The 19432-nt window shown below is 35.3% G+C and overlaps 1 protein-coding gene across 5 annotated transcripts in view; it reads left to right on the top strand.

The window, feature by feature from the left end:
- Positions 1–19432, top strand: part of VTI1A (vesicle transport through interaction with t-SNAREs 1A) — a 257241-nt gene that overhangs the window by 49745 nt on the left and 188064 nt on the right. For 2 of the 5 annotated variants that reach the window (XM_058187247.1, XM_058187248.1), the window contains exon 4: positions 12022–12099. In XM_058187247.1, the coding sequence (XP_058043230.1) occupies positions 12022–12099 (78 nt within the window). Of the gene's footprint in view, positions 1–10711; positions 10790–12021; positions 12100–17941; positions 17963–19432 lie in introns of all 5 variants that reach the window. The other 3 variants (XM_058187246.1, XM_058187249.1, XM_058187250.1) reach the window with 2 other exon arrangements.

The following is a 19432-nucleotide window of genomic DNA, read 5'->3' as shown; positions in this document are numbered from 1 at the left end:
TCATCTCTTGTTTGACCACGTCCAGCTTGCCTTAATTCATGGATCTTATATTCCAGGTTCCTATGGAGAAAAAGTCTTTACAGCATTACTTTCCTTTCACCACCAGATGCATCCATAGCTGAATGTCCTTTTGGCTTTGGCTCAGTCGCTTCACTCTTTCTGGTGCTACTAGTACTAGCCCTCTGCTCTTCCCCAATAGCATCTTGGACACCTTTCAACCTGAGGGGCTCATTTTACGGCGTCATATCTTTTTTCCTTTTTGTACCGTCCATGGGGTTTTCATGGCAAAGATATTGGAGTGGGTTGCCATTTTCTTCTCCAGTGGATCACGTTTTGTCAGAACTCTTTGCTATGACCTGTCCATCTTGGCATAGCTCATAGCTTCATTGAGCTATACAAGGCCCTTCACCACGACAAGGCAGTAATCCATGAAGGGGTAAGTGTGTAGAATTAAACTAACACAAATCTTGAAAAAGAATGATTGGTATACTTATGAAGTGAAAGAATATGGATGGAAAAAACATCTGGAATATGATGTTATGCAAAATGAATGTAGAAGAAAAGTATAATGTGTACATAGAGGAGAAAAATATAAAAAGAGCAAAGAATGTTTAAAATTAAAAGCAATGTGAACATGTAAATTATTTTATTGGAATCTTCAGCAGAGTGAGTGGAATTAAACATGAAATTCATGGAATTCATGGAATGCAGCTGAAGTTAGGGAATCTTGGAAAAAAATTGTATGGGAATTATTGCAATATTAAAATAAATGCTAGAAATGTTAAACTCAAAAAAAAAAAGTAAATCATCACTGTTGTAAGATGCAGGTACAGATGGTAAATCTGGAAAAATGTTAAAATATAGATATGATTTGTTTATGAAGCAGCTGGATGACTTGTTTTAACATGTGTGAAGACATCTGTGTTTAATGGTTGAAAGAATGCTGTTATTGTTCCTTTATGCAAAAGGAAAAATAGAATGGCAACAAGAATGAATGCAACAAACTTTCTGTGTATGAAAGTGGGTGGATTAGTTTAATAAGTTTATCTGGGAAAATGTGTAGAATTTGATTGAAATAACTGACAGTGTACAAAACTGGGGCTTTATGCCAGGCAGAGATGTGCAGAGCAGATCTTTGCTCTTCAACAAGTCACTAAGAAACATATAAATGTAAAAAGGAAAACTTACGTTATTGATTAGGAGCAAGTTTGATGTAGCAAAGATTTTTTGCCAGGATAAAAGGAACGTTGGTACTTACCTGAACGTTTGTTCTATGTGCACTGCAGGAGAATCCAAGCAATGGGTTAACTTTGTCTGATTGGCCAGAGACTGAGTTGGAATTTGCTGAGCCACGCCTCTTCCTCCTGGCTGAGCTTCAGCTTTTCAATGAAGTGGATATGGAGAGGACGTAGCCTGTATGATGAAATCCAGAACAACTGGACACTGGACCGCAGTAATGAATAGGGTGGGGCTAGATTCTCCTGCAGCACACATAGAACAAATGTGCGCTGCTTGGAGAGTCCAAGCAATGGGGTATACCTAAGCTATGTATCCCCAGGGTAGGAGTCCGAGGGGTCCAGAGTCCTTTCGCCTGGAAGAACTTGCTGCAGGACTCTTCTGCTGAATGCTGCCTCAGCCGAGGCAAATTTGTCCAATTTATAATTCCTGATAAATGGTGTAGGGGAGGCCCAGGAGGCCGCCCTGCAAATCTCTTGGATGGAAGCTTGGGTAGCCCAAGCAGCCATGGTACTTGCACTTCTCATCGAGCATACCGTGATGCATCCCAGAGTAAGTCTGGCCTGATGTTCGTAAGGCGATACATGCCTTAAGCCATCATCCGATAGTTGAAGGTGTCACCTTCTTACCCATCGATCTGGGTTGGAATAATACAAATAACAATTCAGAGCTCCTGAACGAAGCTGTCCTGTCAATGTACTTGTGAAAAGCTCTGTGAATGTCTAGTGTGTGCCAGCGTCATTCCCTCGGATGAGTGGGATTTGGAGAAAAATTTGGTAAAATGGAACTCCTGCGCCCTATGGAACCAGGAGTTGATTTTAGGTACAAATGTCAGGTCTAATCAAAGAATGACTCTGTCTTAATAAAAAAGACACAAGTCGTTTTGAACAGAAAGAGCCACCATCTCAGAAATTCGTCTCGCCGATGTGATTACGATGAGAAAGGAGACTTTAAAAGTCAGTAATCTAAGACTGGCAGACCCAGTGGCTCGAACGGAAGATACGTGAGAGCCTGCAAAACTGGAGTCAGATCTCAAGTGGGATATCTGTGGATGGTTGGGGGACGTAGATTGGAGACCCCTTTCAAAAAACTACATACCCTCGGGTGTTGAGAGAGGGTAGTCGTGCCATCGTACTGCAGGATAGTTGCTAGGGCAGCCACCTGTCTGCGGAGTGTGTTGGTAGACAGACCTCGCTCAAAGCCAGCTTGGAGAAAGTCTAAAACGTTCAGGATGGATGCCAATGTGGGAACCAAGTGCAATTTCCTGCACCAACGGGAAAAGGCTGTCCGTGTAGCTTCATATATCCTGGTGGTTGACAGACGTTGAGCAGCCTGAATAGTAGATATGACTTTTTGTGAAAATTGGTCCCTTAGTAGGATCTTTCAAGTGCCAGATGGCCAACTGGAGTCTCCGGAGTTGGAAACCAGGACAAAAAAGGTGGTACTTGAGTGTTCCTTGGGCTGGCAAATAGATCTACATATGGGCAGCCAAACCTGGTCGACACTTGGTGAAACAGGTCGTGGTGTAGACGCCATTTGGAGTGATTGATGGTTGTTCTGCACAACCAATCAGCCTGCGTGTTGTCTGTCCCGGAAATATGCTCTGCTTGTATGGAGAGCAGATGAGATTCTGCCCTCAGGCCCAGCTTTGCAGCTTTGGACATTAGTGTCCTGGAATGGGTGCTCCCCCTGTCTGTTCACATGTGTCTTGGCTGTGACATTGTCTGTCAACAATAATACATGGTGTCCTGACAATGTGTGGTGGAAGTGGTGCAGGGCCAGATATGCTGCTCTCAGTTTCAGCCAATTGATGTCATGTAATAGCTCGTCTGGAGACCATCTGCCTTGGGTCACCTGAGAGTGCAGGTGTGTGCCCCAACCAAAGAGGCTGGCATCCGAGGTTAGAATCATGCGGGGGTGGGTGTGAAGAAACATCCCTTCTTGATGGCAGACGATGTCCACCAGTCCAGGGAGTGGAGTACTTTTGGTGGAAGTCTGATCCGCATGGTGAAATGGCTGTTGCCTGCCCTTTGGCTTGGTAACAAGCGCTAGAGGTACCGACCTGCTCTATCATGGCCCATATGCTGGTTTGGTGTTCTTGTGAAAGAAAAACCTGACAGCTGTTTGTATCTATCTGTGTTCGCAAATGGAGGATACTGTGAGAGGGGTTCAACTGGCTTTTCTCTAGGTTCATGGTCAACCTATGCTCCTGGAGAGTATGAATTGTATCTAGCAGATCTTGTCTCACCTGACTCAGGGATGACGATTGAATTAAAATGTCGTCTAAATAACATTGTATTCTGATGGGGCATGCTTGAAGATGAACCATTACCACATCCAGGAGCTTGGTAAAGGTCCTGGGCAGAAGAGAGCCGGAAGGAAAGGGCTGTGTATTGGAAATGATGTTCTTGTAGCAGAACCTGAGAAATTTCCTGTGGGATGGCCTGATGGGAATAGGTAAACTTCTTTATTGATGTTAGAAGATCTCCCTGTCTGATGCAACCCAGGATGGAATGCAGTGATTGCATTTTGAAGCGTTTGTACTTGAAGTGTACATTTAGCTTCTTCAGATCTAAGATGCCCCTGCTGCCTCCCTTGATTTCTTTTGGACCAGAAAAAGAATCGAATAGAAGCCGAGGCCCTGTTGCTGAACAGGCACTGGTTCTATGGCCTGTATTGACAGCAGGTGTCGGATCTCAGCCTTCATCAGAGATCTCTTGGTGGCCTCCCTGGGTACTGACTATGTGATGAACCTCCTTGGGGGAATGGAGGAAAACTCCAAGGTGAGCCCAAACCTCACTGTCTGCAATGCCCAGGCATCAGTAGTACTCTGTTTTCATTGGCTGGCAAACATTTTTAGACGGCCACCAAAGCGGAATCCTGACTGGGAATCACTTGGTTCTGTGGTAGGGCTGACCATTGGCTCCCTGAAAGGGTCATCTGGATTGAGGCTGTCTGGTTCTCTCCCGGAAGGAAGGTCTATCCTGGGACTGGTTCATGATCTGTGGGTATGTCCTTCGATAGGTTGGGACAGAATATGTGCCCTCAGAGCCACGAAAGGACTGCCTGCGGTAAAAAGGATCTCCTTTCCGCCCTCCGATAGGCATGAGGAAGCATTTTCCATTTGTCCTTGTCCTCCACTAGAATAGGGTCTAGTACCTCCCCAAAAAGATTACCTCCTTTGAAAGGAGCAGGTACCAATTTCCATTTAGTTATCATATCGGCTTGCCAATGGTGAAGCTATCGAAGGCGTCTGGAGGTGACATTGGAAGCTAGCATCCTCGAAGCAAACTTAGCTGCCATCAGCTTATTAATGTCTTGCTGCAATCTGACGTCCTCCGGGGATGCATGGGCCTGCATTTGGCGTAGCCATAGGAGAGATGTCCTAGTAAAAAAGGATGCTGCTGTGGCGGAACAAATTTCCCAGGCAGCAGCCTGATGTGTTTTACAAGCAGAAAGTTCCATCTTTTGATCCTCGGTCTTTAGACCCTCTGCTGAATCAGATGAGAGGATGTTAACCTTTTTATTTTATTTTATTTTTTTATTTTATTTGAATTTATATCCCGCCCTTCTCCGAAGACTCAGGACGGCTTACATTGTGTAAGACAACTGATGCTAAATTAGCCAAAAGAGCATCCACAGCAGGTAACTTCAGGAGCTCGTCTGTTCTACAGTGTACATTCTCCTGTCCAACCCACTGGGGACAGGCAGTGACCCAAGTTGATTCCACTGTCTTTGGACAATATCAACAAAGAGCTTGGGAGATGGAATAACCTTCTGCGTAGTGACTGGTTCAGTGAATAGACGGGCACTGGGATCCTGTTCTATGGAACAGTCAGCGGTCCCTCCGGTCACCCCCATATTGGCGGTTGTTTTGGCCTTGAATAACAACGTTTTGAACAAATTGGGACAGAAAAGTCCAGTAAAAAGTCGGGTGGTGGTACCCTCATCCTCAGAAAACTCATAGTCTGCTGGATCCGCCTCCCCTGTAAATGATATATTGCTGCAGTGAGACATCAGCGGTGAGTCAGGGTCCTGGGAATATTCCCTTTCTGGTTGCCCCTGAGGGAGAGAGGCCTCTGGGCTATTGGGGAATGGCCCTACTATTCCTCTTCTAATAAGGGCTGAATCAGTGCCCTGAACAATGGTTTGTGCTATAATATTGCAGAGCTCCTGGGACAGGGCAGGGTCTTGATTCTCCTCTGGGGAGCCCCGCTCTGGTAGGAGTAAAAGTAGCAAATCGAGCAGCGTCCTCTCCATATCCACTTCATTGAAAAACTGAAGCTCAGCCAAGAGGAAGAGGCGTGGCTAAGCAAATTCCAACTCAATCTCTGGCCAATCAGACAAAGTTAACCCATTGTTTGGAGTCTCCAAGCAGTGCACAGGAGAAGGTATGAAATGTATTGTGAATAGTGCTGATTAAAATAGATTTAGTTAGATTTACTTATATTTTCTCCCATCACTAATATTTAATTTCTTTTTAAATTACTCCTTACTATTTTCTGCAATGTTGCTTACACATTTGTGAAATGTGGCCAAATCTCCAGTACCTGTGTCATTCCTATCAAATCAATATACCATCGATATCTAAAAATTATCATTTTGAATTGTCTACAAATCCTTTCAATTTAGACTTTTGATGAATAGTTTAATTACTAATGATTGTGTATTAGATCTTATTTACATCTGAAAATGAATGAGGCCATACATAATGCATAGATTTCTGAAAAATGGTCTTGCTGTAAAAAAATTGAACTGTTTTCCTGTGAAGTTTGGAAGTTCAAATGTTGAAAATAGAAGAATTTCTCATATTTTCAAGATGTTTCTGTTTGTATGTTTGTCATTTGTTTGGGACAATTGGTTGTAGGATTCCTGCTCTCTTGGTAATATCATCACCTCATTTCTCCATGCCATTTTTAAAAAGATGCTGTATTCTTATAAACTTTGCCATTTAACTGCACAAAAACATACCTTTTCCCTGGTAATATTGAGGAACGCTTCTTCGGTTGCATATCATCTTCCATAAGTAAGATGCAGTGCAGGAAAAAGCAAACAAAAAACTTGTTACAAAGAACTCTTTATTGGGCGCATAGGAACTATTAAACTCATATTGGACTTCTCAGAAAAGAATTGGATTTGAACTCTGGAAAACTTCTGTTTCTTCTGGAAACATACATATAAAGTAGCAGTACTGCAGACAGTGATAACTGACAACTAAGACTAAAATTGTTGACAATTTCTTGATTTGCCTGGTTAGCTTATGTATAGAAGTCATTAACTATTTATAAAATGCATTATGAATTGAATTCCTTCAAACTGTTGTAGTGTATGTGACATTTTCTAGCACAAAGTCTCAGGCTTGCATTTGGCTACAGTGTAAATGTATACTCAGTAAAGATTTGCAAAGTTGAGAGCCTAATGCACTTTTATTCTTTTATTTTGGTTACATTAAATTTCTCTTGCCATCCCTAATGACATTCCGCTTCATAAAAAGTTCTTAGTAAGATTATTAGAGTTATTATTTTAAAGACAAATGAGACTACTGTGTTGATATTTTAGATAGATGCTAAGAGAACAAATAGGCACTTTAGTTCAAAGACTTGATCTTCTCTGTGATCAATTCATTTTGGAATGAAATTATGATCAAAAGTAGTATCAAATTATTTATTGATGAATATTGTACAGTTGCTTCTAATTGTAGGCAAAAAGCTTAGTAGTTTTATAAAGCTTCTTTTATTATTGAGAATGTGACAAAAAAGGTCTGTGACAATACACATTAGCTGTACTAAGAATGATGTAACTATATTGCACTAAATAGTTGTACAATGAAATTTAAATATAAGACAGACTTCTAGCACAGCTTGCCATGTCTGATTCATATTATATATTTTCAGACAGATGTTATTTTATAGAACCAACTCTAGGTTTTAAAACCTGCATGCTTGGAGTTGGCCTATTTTCCAGTCCAGAACTTTATTCATTATGATAGCCTGCTGATGACTGCATGATAAGTACAGCTAAAGCAAGCAGGAAGAAGGGTCAGAGTCAAAAGAGGATGAACTCACCAATCTATCTCTGATGTTTTCTTTTTTATCTTTCTGATTATCTCTTCTGACCCATGCAAACATTAGACTGCAAGAAAGTACAATTAAGTTTTCCTAGAGTGCTTAGCTGATCTTCTGTGTCAGCGGTCCCCAACCTTTTGGGCACCAGGAATCAGTTCCATGGAAAACAATTTTCCCATGGATCGGAGAGATCATGGCTTTGAATGCTACCTAGATCCCATGCATGTGCAGATAAAGTTTTACTGGTTCCTAACCTGCCATGGACCAATAGTGGACCACAGACTGGGATTTGAGGACCTCTGTTCTATGTAAAGGTTTTGAATTTACAACAAAGGATATGTGAATTTTGAGGGGTTCTTTGATCTCCAGAATCACCAACTGCCTAACCTGCCTCTAAAAAGTCATCTTTCATATGATGTAGAGTATTATTGGAAACCCTTTAATTCATGGAAGTGTAATTATTTCTGTACTTCTAGAGTATATTTAAGAGATATACAAAATAATACAAAATAACAATTTTATTTGTTATAGATTCTTATGATATGTACAGGAAATGTTGGAGAAAAGAAAAACAGAATAAGACTAGCATTATTATTGTCTTCATCAGTATATCATTCTTTAGAGCTGAGACTGGATAGGGGAAGTCACAGGACTTTAAATCATTACCATATTGTATCTTCTAGGGAGCTGAATTGGTCATATGTTTTCTTATGGGGAAAGAAAGATCTGTTTGTTTGGATGGATGAATTTTTGGAGTTGTTATAGACCTATAAGAATATGCATAGTTTGCCTAGTAGATTAGGTTTGCTGTTGAATTGCTGGAATTATATCTATTGGGAGTTGTTTGACCAAGGGTGACTAAATTGTTAGACATTAGCAGTATAAAGTAGGAAGCCTTAAATAGAAAAGAAGGATTGGATCATGACTAACATGCGTTTGTAACTTCATTCCTTTTTTATATAAATCAAACACAAAATAAGGTATTATCATAATTGAGCATTCTATGTCAATTTGTTGGCTTTTTAGAGAAAAAAATAGAAAAACAAAATCGATCTCCATATGAAATTCTTGCATACTGCAGTCCCCCATTGTGATGAAATGAATAATTTAAGCAGGGACTGTGATACCAGAGCTGCTTTAAAGGTTCCCACTTCTTTTAATGCTGTAATGGCTATTTTAACTTTATTAATGTCAGATTGTTCTTCCTGATATATACACATAATAAATAATAGTAGCAGTAGTAGTAGCAGTAGTAGTGGTGGTAGTAGTAGTAGCAGCAGCAGCAACAACAACAACTTAAAAATTATTTTCTATTCAGTAGCAGTTGTGACACATTGAAAAAGATATTTTCAAAAGTATTTTGCATCTTACCTCTGAGTAAAATGAGGAATTTGATTTAACTAGTATTGTATTTGCTTTCTCTGTTTGCTAGTTTGTCATATCTCAATACTTTGGGACTGGTGGGTCCATTTCACAATTTTAAAAAATGTAATCAGAGCAAATAATGCAACTGAATGTTTGGCAGTTCACAAAATGGCTGCTAAAATGGCATGACCTCAGGCAGAAACATCATTTTCTAAAAGGCAAATTAGCATTTTGTTCTCTACCATCCTTTTTATTTATTCCCACCCTCACCAACCAACTATTAATCTTTAGCTTTCCTTTATCTTTTTTTCTAAGTAAGTAGACACCTTTATAACCAAAAGACTGGGCTTCAACCACTCATCATTTTTATTTTATAAGAGTGCCTAGGGGCACATAGGGACACAAATTCAGGGGCATTCTTGAAAATATCAATGATTCTGGAGGCTCTTGTGTTTTTAGTATATGCTAGCTTTCTATTAAATTCAATTAAAAATAAAATATGCTTTAAAAATAAGGTTGGTCAGGGCATCAACCTCATCCATCTTTTATGCACAGAACAAAACCAACACTAATTTCTAATATATTTATTACTATCATTTATGTTAGTGCAGTTTACAAAAGGAAATGAAATTATTGATTTAAAGTAACTTTCTAAACATCTATATAGTCTTTGTTCAGATTATATAGTTTAGTATAGAAACTAAGGTAAATTCTGTAGATCTTATATAATTGATGGAGATTGCCAATCTAGCCTTGTAACATCAATCTTTTTGCAACCATGAAAGCAATCAATATCCATTTCTATTGTCTTCAAGTTTGCCTATAAACCAATGGTATTTAATTCAAAAGAACATGAGCAAAACCCAGTGAATTTTTTAGAGCAAATTAACCAAAAGGAAACCAGTAACACAGCTGGCCATACATATATGGCCATGCATTGCATTATGAGCAAATAGGTGTCTAATTCTTCCTCATTTTAAATCCACATAAGTTTGCTTGAAAGTCTTCTGTTATCATTTTTCATTGTACATGTTCATCTAATGAGCTTTGTCATAGGATGCTATTGCATATTATCTTTCGTTCTCAGTGTTATTATTTCCAATTGTTTTACACGATATTGGAAAAAGATAAAACACAAAGTACTGCATTTAGTTTAAGGCCAGTATATATTCTGTGGTAAAAATTCTTTTCAGTCTAATATTTAAATAATTTCTTTTATTGAACTTACCTCCTATTGAAAAAAATAGCACATTACTTTTTTTCCCTGAACAGCAGCTTTCAGAAATTCTTTGCATTTCAGTTTACATAAATCAATCAAATAAACACCCAATGAAAAGAATATATTTTCCTTGTCCATGTTTTTCCCCTTTGAGTGTAGGGTAGTGATTTTACTGTGTGGTTCCAATCAATGGGATTCTAGGCTTTGCCATTAGCCTTTAGGCATTTAAGAATTTTTACTTTAAAAGTTTTACATCTGATATATGGCAGCTGAAGTCGAACAAACTTCAAATTTCTTCCCCCTTGCTCTTTTTTATGATTTTCATTTTTGTTATTGGCATATCTGTGCATAATAATTTAATTGTTAGACAGAAACTCTTAATTGTGGAATCTGAATTATATGGCATACAATGTAACTATTGTTCTTTTAGTATTGGTAAAATATAGAGGATATTGTAATCAGACACTTCTACTTAGAACAGGATTATATAAAACAATAGGACATTTTAGGATTGGAGAAAGAAGGAGAATGCAATTTAGTTCATACTAAATCTAATGGGAAAGGTTTTGCATTTCTTTTATCTGTAAAGATGCATGGTGCTAGGCTAATTTGATCTAACAATTATAAACTCCTTTAAACTTATTGGTGTGATTTTTATTACATTTGCCATTGTTTTGTTAAAACAAGTTCTTGAGAAGTTTAGAAATTTGTATTAAGTAGGTATCCATTAGAGGGCTCTCGAGGTTTTGAGTTTAGCAATCTTGATAGTGATAGTTCCGGAGCTTTGCTTGCTCACATTTCTTTGTTTTTCTTTTTTATTTTACAGAAAAGGTCACGGATTGCCTACAGTGACGAGGTGCGGAATGAGCTCCTAGGGGATGATGGGAATTCCTCAGAGATCCAGGTAGGATGCTAATCAAGAAGCCCTAGTGGGTGGCTGGAGGGTGAAGGAGGTCATTGGCACACTGGGCTTCTCAAGCTGCTTCTTAACAGCATTAGTAACAACTCATGTGGAAGTGATACTGTTTAATGCAAAGCTGGGGTCTTAATCAACTTCAAAATGATTCTTGGAGATCTTACAATTTAACCCTTTACCTTGGATCCGTCTCTGCTATTTAAAAAAATAAATAAACAAAAAACCAAAATATTTTCTTTTCTTTTTCTTTATTATTTAGTACTTAAGCAATACCTTAAAACACAATGTTTGCCAACAAACCCAAACACGTGTAAAAGGAATATAAAGTCACATAATACAGCTTTGATAAGAGGGAAATATAATTAAATCAACACTGGAAGGCAAAACAAATCAAAATGGGATTTCAGAATGTGACAGTTCTTTTTCTCTCTGTAGTTGCCTCTCTGAATCAGATTTTGTTCTATGTACAAAACTGAAATTATATCAAAACTATACAAGTGTAACTGACTTAGTATAAAATGTTAGCATTTTTAAGAAATGTGAAATATTTCTAAATATTTTATTCAGAGTCTCCAATATTACAAGTGTTCAGGAGTCTTTTTAAAGTTACTTTATTTTCATGTGTATGCACTCTTCTTTTACCCAAAGATTACCCTTGATAAAGATCTATAATTTTTTTTTGCTTTCATACATTATAATATTTTTAAATAAAATTTTGACAACTTCACACATAAGAAAGATAATGTACATTGGACTAATGTGAATTAGTGAAGATAGAAGTATAATAATTTAATATTGTGAAAAGTTTGCCACTGATCTTAATTTCTGTTCTACTTCCATAATAACTTTGATCAAAATACTTAGAACGTATTATTTGTTACTTTGATGTACTTTGTCTTTCTCTAAAGTACCTTAAAGAGTTAAAGCAAATGTCTTTATATACTGTATATTTATTAGGTATCAAAATAGAAATCTATATGTGATATAACTCAGACAAAAAATCAAGTGAACTTTCAACTTTAAAACTGCCTAGAGTTGTGTGGAGTGGGCCAACATATACATTTAATAATTTAATAAATAAAAATATGAAAATTTAGGTGACTATGTCTTTATTTTATAGTCTATGATCTGTTAATATATATGCTAACATACATAGCTAATGTATGTCAGTAATGGTATATTTTTTAACACATAGCTTGCTTTTTCTTTTTATTTTACAGAAAAGGTCACGGATTGCCTACAGTGACGAGGTGCGGAATGAGCTCCTAGGGGATGATGGGAATTCCTCAGAGATCCAGGTAGGATGCTAATCAAGAAGCCCTAGTGGGTGGCTGGAGGGTGAAGGAGGTCATTGGCACACTGGGCTTCTCAAGCTGCTTCTTAACAGCATTAGTAACAACTCATGTGGAAGTGATACTGTTTAATGCAAAGCTGGGGTCTTAATCAACTTCAAAATGATTCTTGGAGATCTTACAATTTAACCCTTTACCTTGGATCCGTCTCTGCTATTTAAAAAAATAAATAAACAAAAAACCAAAATATTTTCTTTTCTTTTTCTTTATTATTTAGTACTTAAGCAATACCTTAAAACACAATGTTTGCCAACAAACCCAAACACGTGTAAAAGGAATATAAAGTCACATAATACAGCTTTGATAAGAGGGAAATATAATTAAATCAACACTGGAAGGCAAAACAAATCAAAATGGGATTTCAGAATGTGACAGTTCTTTTCTCTGTAGTTGCTCTCTGAATCAGATTTTGTTCTATGTACAAAACTGAAATTATATCAAAACTATACAAGTGTAACTGACTTAGTATAAAATGTTAGCATTTTTAAGAAATGTGAAATATTTCTAAATATTTTATTCAGAGTCTCCAATATTACAAGTGTTCAGGAGTCTTTTTAAAGTTACTTTATTTTCATGTATGCACTCTTCTTTTACCCAAAGATTACCCTTGATAAAGATCTATAATTTTTTTTTGCTTTCATACATTATAATATTTTTAAATAAAATTTTGACAACTTCACACATAAGAAAGATAATGTACATTGGACTAATGTGAATTAGTGAAGATAGAAGTATAATAATTTAATATTGTGAAAAGTTTGCCACTGATCTTAATTTCTGTTCTACTTCCATAATAACTTTGATCAAAATACTTAGAACGTATTATTTGTTACTTTGATGTACTTTGTCTTTCTCTAAAGTACCTTAAAGAGTTAAAGCAAATGTCTTTATATACTGTATATTTATTAGGTATCAAAATAGAAATCTATATGTGATATAACTCAGACAAAAAATCAAGTGAACTTTCAACTTTAAAACTGCCTAGAGTTGTGTGGAGTGGGCCAACATATACATTTAATAATTTAATAAATAAAAATATGAAAATTTAGGTGACTATGTCTTTATTTTATAGTCTATGATCTGTTAATATATATGCTAACATACATAGCTAATGTATGTCAGTAATGGTATATTTTTTAACACATAGCTTGCTTGCTTTTTTCTTTTTAATCATCTGAAAGTAGATACATCTTTCAGAAAAGGTCTTTACTATTTAGCATTGTTCACAGAATGTATTTATTTATTAAATTTATTGATGCCCCATCTTAGTACAGAAGAAATCTGCCAAAACATTGGTATTACTTTCAAACTTAAATTTTCCACATTATTTTCATATTATGAACTTTGAAAGAAAAGAAATACCAGAGTTTATAAAATTTAAGCCATTATTTGAAAGAATAGATGCTTTATTTTATTGTCACCTTTAATCAGTCTATCCTGTAGTGAAAACTATGTTGTTTTATGTTTTTAATGACTATCAACAATAAATTTAGATACACATGTAAAAACAAAAGAAAGATTGGTAGATAATGCCATGAAATTAACATAGAAAGCAAGTTTACTCTATAGCAAAAAATATAGTTATTTCATTGTCCAAAGTCAGTTACTATTCTACTTAACTATATTGGCCTTTTGGTTGAGATCAAGTATACCATCCTTCCTTCCATCCATCCATCGCTAACCTTGTGAAATTTATAATTATAACTTGAACAAAGGTAAACAGATTTAATATACTTTGACAATATTTAGTGAGAAAAGTTTTCAGTAACTTTCTATACATTGGTCAGCTCCTTTGGGGTTGGATCTAGAAACTTCAGGAAATAATCTTTTGTTATACAGAATTTCGTATTTAATGTTTCTGATTGATGAATGGGACTTCAATATAATTTATGCTGGATATTCTAAAATTCTTCTGTTCTTGGTATAATCATTTAAGTTTAAAAGCAAAAAATGAAACTCATACTCATATGTTATCAGGAATAACATAAATCAATGCATAAATAATGGAAAAGCAAGTGTTCTATAAACATAAACATTTGGTTCTGACTGACTAGCAGTATTAAAATCTACATCCTACCTGTTACATAGTTAAGTAGAGAGCAAAGAAAGTGGGAACACTAGAACAAATCTAGATTATGCATTTAAAGAAATAGACAGAATTATCTGTAATGTATTATTCTGTTCTTTACATAAACACTCTGTAGTATATGCAAGCTTATATATTTAATGGCATTGTTAAATCTAATAAATACATAGAATATATCTTCAAATAATTTGTAATAAATTACATGATTGGGAAAACATGGTTGGTAAAATATTAAACATTCTATATTACAGCATTTTGATCCTTGAGAAAAAAATAAGAATCTTGTGTGTCCTAATAGCTTTGTTAGAGATAATTATTTTGTTATGTGTTTAGCTTAATTATTTTTTTTACTTAACACTTGCATGCTCTGCCTATCTTCTACCGGTAGTAAAGATTAACTTGACATACTACTTTATGTAAAAGCTGTTATTTTCTACATTGCATGTTAGTATTTAAAGTAGAAATTTGGATAAATTATACTGAGTTCAATGGACTGTATATTTTTTGTTCTGGGTGTATTTTGCCTTTTGTTCCACTAAAATCAAATGAAACACATTTTAAAATATAGAAACAGAATATTTCAATATTTTGGTTATTTCTCCCCATAATAATATTAGTTATTTATTCAAAAATTATATATATCTTCTTTCTCAGTGGGTTACATCTCTTTGTATAACAATGTTTAAGCAATACTTTGGAACGTCTTAAGTTTATCTGATTTCATCACCAATTTCCTTGAAAGATTCAAATACAGCAGTGCAGAAAAATAGAATACATTATCAATTTATAATTGTATTTAATATTTTTTATTTATTTGATAAGGACACTAGGTACATAGTTAATAAACAACATGCTAGATTGGTAACTTGTTTCAAAAGTATATGAAATTATAATTTCATTGCTAAAATAATGGAAGTGGTATTTCCATATAGAGAGCCAGTTTGTTGTAGTGGTTAAGGCATCAGGCTAGAAACTGTGAAACTGTGACCTCTTCTCCCACCTAGGGCATGAAGCCAGCTACATGACCTTGTGCCAGTCACTTTCTTGCAGCTCTAGAAAAGATGCAATGGCAAACGACATCTGAAAAACCTTGCCGAGAAAATTACAGGGACTTATACAGATAGTCTTTGAGAATAGGATACTATTGAATGGCAGAAAAAAAATCTCTATATAACTAGACCTCTTGGAATAAGAGACATTTTTTTAATAATTAGTTTACTAATTGCAGTGCAAGTGTGTAAGTTGATAAATACAGTAAACAAAGCAGCTTTTACCTAGAGGAAATATTTTGTGATTATATGGCTGCCTAATTTCTGATATCCTAATTCTGATAAAGAATTGGATTGCCTATGCATATAGTGTATCAAAACTCTAAAACTCTTCAGATGGGGAAAGAGAAATGGATCAACTTAATTCCCCAAGATCTAAAGAAGGTTGGTATCATTTCATATAGCCTGGCAGAGCAGATCATTACCAGTCACAAATCTGTTACATACCGAGACTATATAGCAAAATAAATAGACTGTCTCACAAGTTCAGAAAATTGTGTGTTCGACCCATGATAATGTGTAAAGGGCGTTTAATAGAGTTCAGCATTTATTCGTTATCTGTATGTGGGCAGAGACGGCACTGCTGTTATCAGCTTCTTGGGAGGGAAATTCCGTGGTTCTCCATGTCACGTGATCTGCCTCACAGACCTATGCACTCTCCGTGATGCAGTTTTGATTCTACTCAGAGGAGAAGGCTTAGTCACAAGAGATTCCACTGGTTCAAACCAGCGTAAACCAGATTTTTTTTGTCTACAAAGGAACAGATTACCGCTTGTATCAAGTGGAGGAGGGGAAGTAAAAGAGAAGAGTCTTTGTTTCAAAAATATGCTGATTATTATAACCTGAAATTTTGTCTGCACATAAATTTATGCTTTCTGATTGAGTTTGGCAGGGTTAGGATACTGCTTTTAAAAACAGAAGTAGTAGCATGTCATCAAGTGTCATAACTGTTAAATGAGGGAAAAATCTTTTGTTAATTTGAATGAATATCTTTCAGACATCATTTAAAAAAAGAAAACCACCCATTATTTAGCTTAGCTGTAAATCCTACTCAGAGCTTAAATCCAGCCATGCAGCACAAACAAGATAGAACTCTCTTTCGCTCTTTCTCTCTCTTTTTGACACCTATTGAAAAAACAAATGTGGAGCATTTTAAAACTTTCATTCACTATGGCAGAGTGTCATGCCCCAAATGGTTTCTATTGCAGAATAGTAGTTTTAAACTTTGCCCCTTAAACTATCATAGCCATTACATGAATGGTGACCTGCAAAAGGGGATGGGGGCGAGCATAGTGATGCAGTAAACTTGCAAACCATCTTTTTTGGAAACCGAATGTTTATCTTTTGGGAGAAGCAAAGTGAGGAGGAAGCAAGAGAGCGAACCAAAGAGTGATTGCAGAGTGCTTTTAATTAAAAGAACAGGTGGGGTTGGATTAGAAAACATGCTTTTTCCATTTTTTTCTCTTTAGAAAACTAGAGCTATTGAATGCAGCACTCTTAAAAATTAAAATAATGTCTTCGTTTTTATTTGCTTGGCATTATAAATGTTTAAATTCTAGATCAACAATGTGAGCATAAGGAATCAATTAAGTTAGTATTGTATATCTCTCTGACTCTGTGTGCTTGCGTGTGTATGTGTGTGTAGGAAAATGTCCTTCCTAAATTTACACCCTAATTCAAAATTATTTTCCATATGTATGAATACATTGGTAATGGCCAGTTGAAGAAGAAACCTTCTCAGTTGTAAAACAACATATTCTCAATAAAGAAGCTTTTTCCCTTTTATCATAACTAAAACTTTATGTGTGTGTTGCAAATTGAGTGTATTTATACCTCAGCACAATTACAATAGTATTTAAAATACTATTTTAAATGAAGGTTATTATGCAGTATAGTTGACAAAATCAATTGAAGGGATTCTTCTTTTGCTTAGTTAATTAGAATACACCATTTGAAAGAGCAGAGTAGTGAAATGTAATAACTTTTTGAAGTAAATTCTCTTCAAAAGGATAAAGAATGGTATAGTCAAAATGTCTAAGAAAACAGTGTTCCTCAGTTATTTATATTATTTGAATACATAGTAATAATCTACAATATTAAATAGTTTAGACTAACTAAATTTAGATTAAAAATAATACAGTTTAAAATGCCACATAAGCTGGCGTTTCTGTAGCCATCAGTTATAGTTATTCTAGCTGATTTAGTAAGATAGATGTATAGAGAGACATAAAAAGGCAGATGTCAGTACTAACAAAATAAAAAAATGTAGAAATCTTGTATATACAAAATCACTTCAGCTGTACTATCTTAGAAGAGAGGAATAGTAAACTTGTTTTCTCCTTTTTGTATTATAGACTTCTATGAAGTCATTCCCCTTTATTTCATGATAGTGTCTTAGATGTGGTTTAAAAGAGAATTTCACACTATTCTCTTTGTTTAATGTGACAGTGTGCGAAAGTGATCTTTATTCGTTCAAAAAACTCTGCATGTAGTCTATGTTTAGGGTCTTTTAATGTGTTTGTCTGTGATTTTTAAATGCTAAACATGTAAACAGATAAATTGTCAATGTTAATTCTGTATCCTGTCACACAACTGATCTTTCTTTCCTGCCATTTCTTTCCTTTTTATCTTTTTCTGTGCATTCATGTTGCAGTTGATAAAATTACGTGAAGAGGTGAGTATTTTGTTGCCTCGCTTTTTCTTTAAAGCTAGCTTTTCATATCTGAATAAATCTTTTTGGTCACTTGCAGAGAAATCTGCAGAACGCATGCATTATATATCTATATATCTAAATTTATCTATGTCTATATCTCCTTAAAAATGTTCTAGCACTATGTGACTCTTTTCTTTAATAATCATACGTTTCATCAGAATCCCTAGGTCATACTTTTAAAATTACAATTCTTTAATAGCACCAAGAAAAAAGATAATTTAAAGGATCTAAAAAAACAACAACAACACTAGTATTTGATACATGTTTGAACACCATGTTGAAATCAGATCCTGTAATGATATCTGCACAACAGAAGGTACTGTAACAGTAGGGGGAAAAAAACCCTCTGCTTGAAAGGTACAAGCAATACCTCATTGTGTAGATCTACCGGCATACAAAACAATATGAAAATATTGCACGCACGTATACTGAACTGTAGATGTATGTTCAGTTGTGCCTCCTATATTTATTATTTATTTGTGCATATGCTGTAGTGAATGCAAATTAGGGTCCTTTTTCATTCCAGGAAATGACCAGAAGAGATAGCAGTACTTCAAAAGTAATATCAAATCATCAAATGATTATTTCTTGACATTTTCTAGAGTACTTTTTCTTTTTTTAGATTTGTCCTTGGTTTTATTTTTTGCTTACACAATTCTCTCTCTCTCTCTCTCTCTCTCTCTCTCTCTCTCTCTCTCTCTCTGTGTGTGTGTGTGTGTGTGTGTGTGTGTGTGAAGAGAGAGTTTAAATAAAATTCTTACTCCTAGAATTTGGTATAGTAGAAGTTGCTAGGGAACCAGTTTTTTGAGATAGTGGCATAATAACACCTTTCAGTTCTTGGGAAAGAGAGACAGAACAACAAACTGTGCTTGTTTATTCTTGTGATATTTGGTGGATGACCTCTGTTATAAACTGCATGTAAAAGGTGAGACAGAGAGGGGATGATGCTTGTTCATTGAGAAAAATTGGAGAATAACCAAATGAAGTATAGTACAGAAAAATTACTATCAAGTTTCCTTAATAAATCAAGATTTTTTTCATCAATAGTTTGAATTTCCTGCATCCATGTGAATTATAGGTAGTATTTTTCATATCAATTTTTGAAAAATATTGTCATAAAAAAGCAACTGAGTAAACAGTTTTTATTAATTAGCATCATTATCATATATGCTTATTTATACAGAATAATGTAATGAAAGTACAGACTTGTACTAAAAAACTTAGAATTCAGTTTTAATGGTAATAACAAGCACAAAGGAGAGTGAAATATAAAATAGAAAGGAAGAGAGGTGATGCTAATAGGAAAGCAAATAGTTCCTCATCATACATTTAAGCTTTATTTTAAATTAGAACAGGTCTGAGTGAGTAATATAGTTTTCTAACCAATATAATGTAGTAAGCCAACGAGTTTCTTTAAAACATAATAAACAA

Source organism: Ahaetulla prasina, chromosome 6 (genome assembly GCF_028640845.1).
Source record: "Ahaetulla prasina isolate Xishuangbanna chromosome 6, ASM2864084v1, whole genome shotgun sequence".
Taxonomy (NCBI): domain Eukaryota; kingdom Metazoa; phylum Chordata; class Lepidosauria; order Squamata; family Colubridae; genus Ahaetulla; species Ahaetulla prasina.
The sequence above is the reverse complement of the archived record's forward strand: the minus strand, read 5'-3'. Positions and strand labels throughout refer to the sequence as shown.